The sequence below is a fragment of the Plasmodium fragile genome, assembly GCF_000956335.1.
Source record: "Plasmodium fragile strain nilgiri unplaced genomic scaffold supercont1.126, whole genome shotgun sequence".
NCBI classification, from domain to species: Eukaryota; Apicomplexa; class Aconoidasida; order Haemosporida; family Plasmodiidae; genus Plasmodium; species Plasmodium fragile.
The window spans coordinates 1-9,728 of NW_012192706.1; the positions used below are offsets into that span (position 1 = coordinate 1).

General features: G+C 46.7%; 2 protein-coding genes across 2 annotated transcripts; one reads left to right on the top strand and one right to left on the bottom strand.

Annotated features, from left to right (window-relative positions):
• Nucleotides 1–48: 48 nt before the first annotated feature.
• Nucleotides 49–5,655, bottom strand: AK88_05393 (uncharacterized protein; the record flags this gene model as incomplete). The annotated part of the gene is made up of 10 exons (XM_012482995.1): nt 49–102; nt 246–1,246; nt 1,486–1,568; nt 1,744–1,824; nt 1,954–2,010; nt 2,179–2,259; nt 2,418–2,482; nt 2,614–2,687; nt 2,803–2,890; nt 4,043–5,655. Coding segments are annotated over 10 exons (3,195 nt in total), but the record flags the coding sequence as incomplete, so codon positions are not given.
• An 870-nt stretch (nt 5,656–6,525) lies between these two features.
• Nucleotides 6,526–9,535, top strand: AK88_05394 (uncharacterized protein; the record flags this gene model as incomplete). Its single annotated transcript, XM_012482996.1, has 2 exons — nt 6,526–9,319; nt 9,468–9,535. 2 exons carry the CDS (start codon nt 6,526–6,528, stop codon nt 9,533–9,535), a joined length of 2,862 nt encoding a protein of 953 aa, XP_012338419.1.
• Between the last annotated feature and the right edge of the window lie 193 nt (nt 9,536–9,728).

The following is a 9,728-nucleotide window of genomic DNA, read 5'->3' on the forward strand; positions in this document are numbered from 1 at the left end:
TTGACGTATTCGTAGGTCGGGAAGTATTTTGCAAATGGGTACGCGCACTCGAGGAGGCAGATCGCCTGGATGACCAGACGGGATAGGTTCTTCTTGCTGGCCCTGCGGGGGGGGGGGAAACGGTGTGTCGCTCATGCGTGTGCCGCTCATCCGTGTATCGCTCATCCGCCGACAGGATAGGCGCTGCATCGGGCATGCGTGGGGTGACCACCATGATCAGCGCGCAGAATACGCGTCTGCCATACCCGAGGTGGAACAAATTTTCCCTTGTGACTCTGTAGATGTCCCCAAGCAAGTGTGGAGACCCCACTAGACTACTAAGCAAACACATGAGGGGTAGGGCCAGGACACGCAAGCGAGAAATTATCAACATGAGGAAGGCGAAAAATATGAATTGGATGATGAGGTAAAGAAACTGTGCATGGAAAATTTCGAAACGGACATCTACCCCTTTGTCGTAGCTAGCCAATTTATCGCTCCCTCCTTGTTCATCTTTTTTCTCCCTTTTATCGCTTCGCCCCCCTTTGGCATTCCTCCCTCGTCTAGCTCGCCAAATATGTATAACATAGTTCACCACGTAGAGTAGCAGAATCAAATTAAAAAATATGAAGTAATCGTACAGCGAAGTCTCCTTTATCATGTTAAACATATATTTAGTAAAAGGATTGAATTCTGAACCCAAACTATAGATCATGCTATCGAAGTTGTGGCTACTTAGATGCAGACGCACTTTTAAAAGAGACATAACATGTGAGTCATCCTTCTCCATTCCAACCATGGTGAGTCGAAGAAGCAGGAAAATCATTATAGATGTGAACCCCTTCTGTAGAATGAACCCTACTTTGGTTCGTAAGTGGGGGAAGAACTGCAGGGGAGATGTGCAAGAGGGGTCGATCTGACACGGGGCAACATCCTTTAGGTTAGAAACGGGTTCACGTCTTCCATCATGGGCATTGCCACCTCGCCGTGGGTAAATCGCATTCGTGATAATGAGCGAAGCCAATACGAATGGCAGGTAGGTGCACATCAAATAACGAGGGAAGAAGGTCACCAGGAGGGAACATGTGTAGGAGCAGGATAATGTGACAAGGATGCTGTGTAACTCCTTCTGAATATCAAATCCTAGTAGGTCTAGTCCGAACAGAGCCACCACATGGGTCAGCGTCACGAAAACGGAAAATTGCCACGTGATGAAAAAAAGGAACGACGACAGGAAGAGGCAGACGAGGTAGGCGGTACGTCTCTTCTGCGCGTAGGTGTGTGTATGGGGGGGGGTTCGATGTAAAAGCGGTGATGGCATCAATGGAGGGAAAGAAGTCAATTAGGATTATCTCCGTATGGTACGTAGAGACAGCCATAAGGTGGGGTAAACCCGCCTATTTCTATTTCGGTCCGCGATTTTTTTTTTTTTTGTTTGTTTGTTTCTTTTTTTTTTTTTTTTTTTTTTTTTTTTTTTTTTTTTTTTTTTTTTTTTTTTTTTGTCACCTTGCTCTCGCGCAAAATCGTGTAAATGAGTAAGATGTTGCACCACATGTAGACTAAGGAGAAGTTTTCTCTCAGTGGAAACGCTACAGAGGAGTGGATGAAGGCGGGAGGAAAAGCATTAGGTTGGCGCGCCTACAATGGTAGAAGCGGAGAGAACAGAGGGGCACTGTCTAACGCAACGGCAGGGCATAGCACGGCACCGCACCGCTACCTCCCCTTTGTGCAGGAGGACAGAGGAGGGGCACTTTAAAAACCCACCTGACAATCGCATGATGAACTTTTCCCTGTAGCAGGAAAAAAACAGCATCAAAAAAATGACCCCCGAAATGTAGGAGCGTCCTGAGAAGGGGAATGGACAAAAGGGGGCAGAGCAGTGGTGGAGCAGCAGTAGCAGTAGCAGCAGCAGCTGATCAGGAGGAGCACAAAAGGAAAAGTTACTTCTTTGGGGGGAGAGTCCCCCCTTTTTACCCAAATAAACGGCGAAAAAGAATAAGGTGCTGACGCTGGCAGCCTGGGAAAGCAAAACTGAAAGGAAAAAAAAAAAAAAAAAAAAAAACAGAACAGAACAGTTATGATTTACGCTACGCCACGCCACGATGATGTGCGATGAAGCAACTACATTCGTTTCACATACGACGGGAACGAAATGAGGAACATCATGTTGCCTCTTATTTATCCTCCTCGAGGACATACCTGCATAGACGTAAAAATTGAAAGGAGTTAAAAACCTCTCCTTCAAATTAAACGCCCTCCAGACGGTTCCAAGGATAATTTCTGAGGGTAGATAAAAGGGGAGGGGGAGTCGTGGTCTGCATGAGGGAAGCTTTCATTTGTGTGCATGGTGAGAGGATAGTAGAGACAGAGAGAGAGTGTATAAAAAGGAACCACTTCCATATAAGTGGGGGAGGCCCTGCACGAATTTTTCTACCCACCGGGGTATATGTTGAAGCGCCGAATGGCATTAATCGTGTTGGGGTACTCGCTTCTGTCATCGTGTCTTAAAGGGGAAGGCGGCGAGAGGGGTGAGTACAGTGCGTGATGACCGCTGAGGTAGTGATGTGTGAACAGGGAGAAAAACACACTAGACGGGAGGGGGGAGGAGGCGTCTCCCCAATTGTGCAAAGGTACATGAGCAGCTTGATGCCCTCCAGGTAGGTCTCCGCGTTCACAATGTCGTCATAGAAGGAGAAGTAAAAGGATTCCTGTGGAGGTGGAAAAAGTGAAGAGGCACCATCCGTTTGTTTGCATATTGTAACACAGAGTGGTGCTTCGCCTGGAAGCAGCAGGTCAAGCGGATCCACAGAGGGGTTTGTGTACCTCCGAGTACAGGGACAGCTTTTGCTCTACATAGTTTTGGTAAAAGGTGTATCGAACTCGTTTGTAGAAGGTGAGCTTCACGAAGAGACTGCACGGGGGGGGGGGAATGCATGATGAGGGGGCAAATGTGGTCAGCTCAAATGGTCTGTGTGAGTGAGACACCACAACATGGTGCTTTCCCCGTAGTAGGAGGGCGCCACTCTTTATGAAGAGAATTGTTATCGACCCTCTTTCTCATCTCTCCTCTCTCATCTACACGAGTGTGCACAGCAAGCTTTATTCGTGATAGGCTGGCCGGAGAGAGTGTCACACGGGAAATGCGCCCATGCGACTCTCCCCCTGCATGAGTTACCACACGAGTAGGGAGAAGAGAAAGAGCTTCAGCTTGGACGTTTCCATTGGGAGCGCACATGTTGAACGGAACGTGCTGCGTTTCGTTTCGTTGTGTGTTTTTTTTGTGGGCGGGGGAGGAGGGCAGGACACGGGAGAACACGCAACTTGCTCCACTCTTCAACCAGTTTTGTCCGGAAAAAAAAAAAAAGAAGCAACTGTAAGTGAGCCCTGGCAGGGTTGCCACGGAGGGACGTTAGACAAAAAAAAAAAAAAATGGTTTTATGAGCTGCTAATCGTAGCGATAAAAAAGGGGCCAGTTGTCACCAAGTCAATAAAAAAAAAAAATGACCTATCCTTTATGGTCATGGTGAAAGATACCCGCGTAACGTTCTACTGAAGAGAGGCACAGACTTTTTCTTTTTTTCCACAAGACACAAATTGCTTAATCGACCATATGTTGCGAAAAAGTGCAAAGTGCCTTCAATGAGATCGTCCCCACTGGGCCAAATGAGTAACGGGGGAGGAAATTTAGACAAACGTGCAGGGCGCATTGAGAAATTTTTGGCTGCATTGCAGATCAGTCTGTCCTGTCTAACGAGGGGGTAGCAACAACATATGTACATACACACATACACAAAAAAAAAAAAAAAAATGAGCAAATCGGTATGCTACACGATCAGTAAATACAAATTGTAACAAAAAAAAAAAAAAAAAAAAAAAAAAAAAAAAAAAAAAATGCGTGGTAGGTAACATTGGGGTAAAAACTGCTTGTTTTTTTTTTTTTTTTAAGGGCTTGTCAAGGGCTTACACAATAAGCGGCCATCGTAGCTAGCAGCGTGGCTAGCACAAATTTGGCAAACAGGGCACTGGCCTTTTACTCCTGTCTACACCTTTTCCTCTCTCTCACAGATAGGCCAACACGTTGGCGTCCCCAAACAGGCCTTCGCCTCCTCCGTCGTCCATCCCCACATAGCAGTTGCAAAAGTGCTCGCCGCTGTTCTCGCCACTTTCGTGGGGGGCCATCACGGAGTCGCAAATATATTCAACCGATTGATTGTCCAGGTGGGGGATGTCCTCCTTTCCCCCCGTGGACGTGGCCATCCCCCCTTCTCCTCCAGCGCTCCACTGCTCTCCTCTCAAGAGGGTAATTATTGAGGCAAATTGGGAGGGGGATAAAACCCTGGGCATGATTTTCTTCCTTGCGCTCTTCTTCAGCAAAAGGTAAAATTTTTTTTCGCAGTGTGGACACACACATGCGTACATTACAAATTTTTTGGACTTCACTAAGCATGTAAATTTTAACGAACTCATGAGTTCGTTTTTCTCTTTATCACTTGCGCACCTTCCGTTTTGATCTCCCTCCTTTTCGCTGAGGAAGAGAATTTTCCTTACACGGTGCACAAAATGGTAAAAGGGGTTGCTGTGTTTGTTCTGAGTTCTGTTCATAAACAAGGAGAAGACTTTTCCCGTCCTGATCATATCCACGTAGGAGTGGGCATCACTTTTGTAGTGTTGTCTTGCGTCCTCATCGTTTTCGCCATCGCCATGGCTATCCTTTTCGCTGTGTGAACCGAGACGGGGCATGCGCTGATCACCCTCCCCTGGGTGCAAGGGGGACGCAGAAAATTTCCCACATTTTCCTTTACCTACATTTCCAAGTGCATGAGTAAAGTGACTCAACTGGTTAGGCACGTTCCTCTCATCACGCTTGTCGTGTTGCACAGTGTCCTCCTCTTTGCTTCCTCCTTTTTTGCGCTCTTCAAAAGAGTCGAGGAGTCTGTGTTTGTGGGTGTTGCCCTGCTCACCAGAGTAGTACGATCTGTTTGGCCTCACTGCGGAGTTTTTTTTTTTCAAACTTTTTTCCTTCCTTCCCACGTTTCCCCAGTCGCGCCACAACTCACCACTGTTGTCAGCACTACTCTGACCGCTGCTCCGACCGCTGTCGTGACCGCTGATGCAACCATGCGCGCCACCCGAACGGTCGCTCCAACTCGTGCCGTCAGGGGGAAAAGATGCCGCCCCGCATTTCACCTTCTTCCTGGACACTCGGTTATGGCCAAATGAGGAACTACAACTATCAGCGTAGCCGACCTCTGGGGGGGAGGAACCCCAGGCCGCTTCCCTCCAAAGAAGTTTGTTCCTCCTGTGAAGTGCTCCCTCCACGATCATATGAGACCCTCCCATGGCGTAGTCCGAATGACGCCTCTCCGCATAGCCACTGCAACATGCGTCCTCAGTGTCATTGTCGGGGTCCTCCAAAATTGTCTTCCATGAAAAAAGAATCCCACAACTCTTCACAAAGACACTGCTAGAGGAAAAAATGGAGACGCCATTCATCAAACTACTGTCCACATAAGAGTGGTACTTTTTTAATAAAGCAGTGGTTATTACAAATTCCTTCCTCTCCTCTTCAACTTTCCTAATGTGTTTGCTTAGCTGACTACATTCCTGTTCAATTTTTTTGAGGTGGTCTTCAATCTGCCTAACATTTCGGCGCAACGTCTTTTTTTTTTTTCTCATGATTGGCTACGGTTGTGAGTGGTGTGGACACAACAAGGGGCACTCGCAGGTTTATGGGTCAGTGTTGATTTGAACTGTAGCTTCGTCTTGTTCGTGGACCTTTTTTTCTTTTTTTTTTTTCCTCCTCCCTCCACTTCCTAGTGTTCCTATTTCGCCATTTGAGTGTAACGCGTCATGTCACAGTGGTGTTTAAACCTTTCCCCATGCACAACAACCTTCTTTGCATTTTTTCATTTCACTCGGGGGGATACCTCTCTCCTTACTTCATCGCGTTGGTTTCGTTTAGCGTCGCTTCAATTCGCTTCTTTTTTTTTGTTCACTTGATATATAGTGTTTTGTTTGCTTATCTCCTGGGCCTTTCCCCTCCGTAGGTTATATCGTTATATGCCCATTCATGCAAATGCGCTTCGGTCACTCATTAATTTTTTTTTTTTTTTTTTTTTTTCTGCACAAAGTTGACCGTACAGTTGTAAGAAAGTTTTTTTCCCTTGGTCAGGTGATTTTTTCTCTCTTCCTTTTTTCAACCCCGCAAAAAAAAAAAAAAAAAAGGAAGCAGGCGCGTATGAAAGTTCGGCCCTTCCGGTGCACATACACGGAATGATCCTTGTTGGTGGAACAAAACGCAGGGGGAAGGTGTGAATTGTATGCAGCTTGCAATAGGTTTCTTCTTCTTCTTCTTTTTTTTTAGCTGACGCTATAAACCCCCCTTTTTTGTGCGTGGGTTTTGTTTTTGGCCAAATTGATCCATTTTACACTTGTGGGCATGTGTTTTTATAAGGAAGGAAAGAAAAAAAAAAACTGCCTCGGCCCCCACGTCCGGCTCACCACTAACGACGTCAGTGAAGTTAATTAACACATAGAGTGATACAAATGAGGAACTCTCCAAACGACAAGCCGCCGTTAGAAAACCTATGTGTTCAGTGCAACAGCAATAGGACCTTCTCGTACCTGCGAAGAGAATGGGACGCGGAGGGAAGTTCGAGGGGAGCTTCATCAAATGAGTACGAAAGGACTGTTTTGAAAAAAGCTATAAAGTACAAATGGGTAAAAAACTTGTCCTCTGCTGAGTGTCACCTGAATGTGGTGGAGTACCTACGGAGAGATGAACGCGCCGAGAAGCGAAGAGGAATATGTGAGTGGAGGGATGAAGACTCGGGAGATGCTTCTTCCATGAGGGCTAACACCATAGGAGGAGAGTTCCACATTGTGAACAAACGTTTTCGCAAATATGAAATGCACATGGCGGAGGCAAAATGCTTGGAGAGAAGGAGCAGACGCAGGTTTAAGCCAAGAGTGTTTGTAGACGGCGGTTGTCCAGCGGAACTGGGGGCAGCCCAGGGGAAGGGCAACCATGACGGTCGCGTTAAGGCGGCTAAAGGGGGTAGAGCGGTTAAAGAGGGCCTAGCGGAGGAGTACCTGTTCAACGCCGTCGCCAGGGCCAAGTACTACCGACGTGTGTCAAACGTATGGCTACGGAGGTTCCTACGAAAGAGCGGCCCTGTGTACAAGCGTCTGGCGAAACAGCTAATAAATTTTCTCACAATAAAAAATTTTCATATATTGGATGTAGAGTTGTGGAACTTGTTCTTCAAAAAAAAAGTTACAAATCATATGAACACTAATTTGTATTTTTTCCTTGGAAAAAAAGGGAGCGAGAAGGAAAAGTTTTTAGCAGACCTGTTTCTGTCCTTTCCTTTTACTTACGCCAGTGATCGTGTTTACGTTGTTGATATTGATCAGTGTGGGCGATGCCCAATCGTGAGTGACTGCAGGTATGCAGTCCATTCGATGGGGACCCTTAACTGGGCAGACTCAGGTGTGGAGAGCAGCGGCAAGAGCAGCGCGCGTAGTGGTGCACGAAAACGCAGGCCATACGTGAACAAAATAATGTACCCCAATTTGAGCCAAATTATACAAAAGGAAGAAGCAGTGAGAGGACTGACGCAGCGGAGGGGGTGCCTCCAAGACATAGACCCTTGCAATGAAAACCTCGAGTATATTTTGCTAGCCGTTACCCGAATAGCTCTCGTAAAACAATTCGTTTCGCAAAAGCAGTTGCTCAGGCGGGTGTCCATTTTGGTAGAGTCCAGTCGACGTAGGAAGCGGCTTACACGGAGGGGGGAGGGACCAAGGAAGTGTTCTCCCCGAGTGGCTAAGGAGCAAATGGATAAACGAACGAGGGGACTGAACCTGTTCAACGGGGGTCACTCCTTCTTGTTAATAAAAAATTTGAACAAACTCAACGATATGCAAATGCCCCCCCTTAGAAAAAGTTGCATCGTTCAGGTGCTTCTCAAATATGTGTACCTTTGGAAGGAGCTGAATTTAAATGTTCATGCATTTGTTTTAGGTCCTGAGGGGGGGAGACACACAGGAGGAGTGGTAGGAGGGGCAACAGGTCCTCATGGCGTAAACCCCTTCAGCGAGTTCTTATCCAATTGCGCCACGTTTGAATTCCCCACCTTCGAGCTTCCCCCATTCCTTCGCGAGGCGCAAAGACGCCAGTACCTGGCCCACCTGTTTAAACAGAAAGGAGTGAAGTGTTACAAGGGGGACCTCCAACAAGTTGCAGAAGTTACTACCAGCTTTAGCAAAGCGGACTTGGGGAAGCTCTGCAGAGATGAATGTCGAGAGAGATTTGTTCATGCGATGAGGCCAGGAGGAGAAGTGGTGCGCAATGGGTTTGTGGGAAGAAGCGAACTGCTCAATCAGTTGGAAAAGTCCAGGGGTGGTGATGGCCCCCATGGTGGGGTACCGGCTGAGAGCAACTTCTTCCACAAGACGTTGAATCTGCATAGCGAGTCATCACACGCGGTTATCCGCACGCACGAGATTGAGTTATACAAAGGGGAGAAGCGTGGTGGCTGGAAGAAAGTGCCTCACATTGGAGAGGCTCATGGATTGGACAACGTCATAGCAGAGGAGGAACTTGTAAGCAAGGTACGGGAAGAGGTGGTGCGCTTCTTCATGTCGACCTGTAAGAATGGTCATGCAGAACCCCCCACGGGCATATTGCTTTATGGAAAAAGCGGGTCAGGAAAAACATTCCTGGCGCAAAAAATAATTAACGAATGCAACTGTACCTCCCTTGTGATAAACTGTTCAAATTTATTCAACAAGGTAATGGGAGAGTCGGAAAAATTTTTAAATGATATTTTTGTTTATGCACAAGTTAGGGTAGGACCATGCATAATTTTGTTTGAGGGGATTGAAAATATATGTTACAACAGCAAGGGGTATTCATCCCATGGAATAAGTAAATTCATGCAGAGAGTAAAATTGTGCTTCTATCAACACCTCGACAAAATTCACTTCCAGAACAAATGGGGATTGGACAGAAGGACTGGTGGGAAAATTTTAATCATTGCAACAACAACGGACCTTACTAATGTAGATGCTAATTTGCTGCTTCAGCATCGTCTAAGACATGTGTACTGCACGAAAGAGTTCCACCTCTGGAGGGACAGTGATGTGCTCAAACTGGTCCAGAGCTGCCTGCAGCGGTGTAACGTTCATGAGGACAACTTCGTCCTCTCCGTGGAGTTGCAAAACTTTTTTAGAAAATGCGTTTTGAGTCGCAAGGGGAAGCTCACTCCTCTGTGCGTTTCGAACTTGTGCAGAGACGCAGTGGCTCGGCACGTCAGGAGGGTCCTCGCATGTGCAGGTTAGCGGAAGAGGGGCCAAGCGGCTCGCAAAAACGTGAACATGAGAATAAATGAAAAATAATACGAGAAAAAATAATGTGAGAATAAAATAAATAATTCGCGTAAGAGTCAACTGCACATGTATCATGTTGTGCCCCCTCTCCGTAGGACGAGAACCGAACGATCGGATCAGCGTGGAGGATTTTATCTGGGCCGCCAAAAATGCCAACAGCTGAAGACGGATAAACGTGCCGAGGCCACGCACGTTCTGCAGATCGCCACGCTTTAGGAAGTAGGTGGGGGGTCTGCACAGCTGCTTTTTTTTTTTTTTTTTTCACGCCCAGTTGTTATTATCCGTTGCGTTCAAAAACGGGGAAAAAGGTTGACGAAATTTTTTGAATGTTCCTTTTTTTTTTTTTTTTTTTTTTT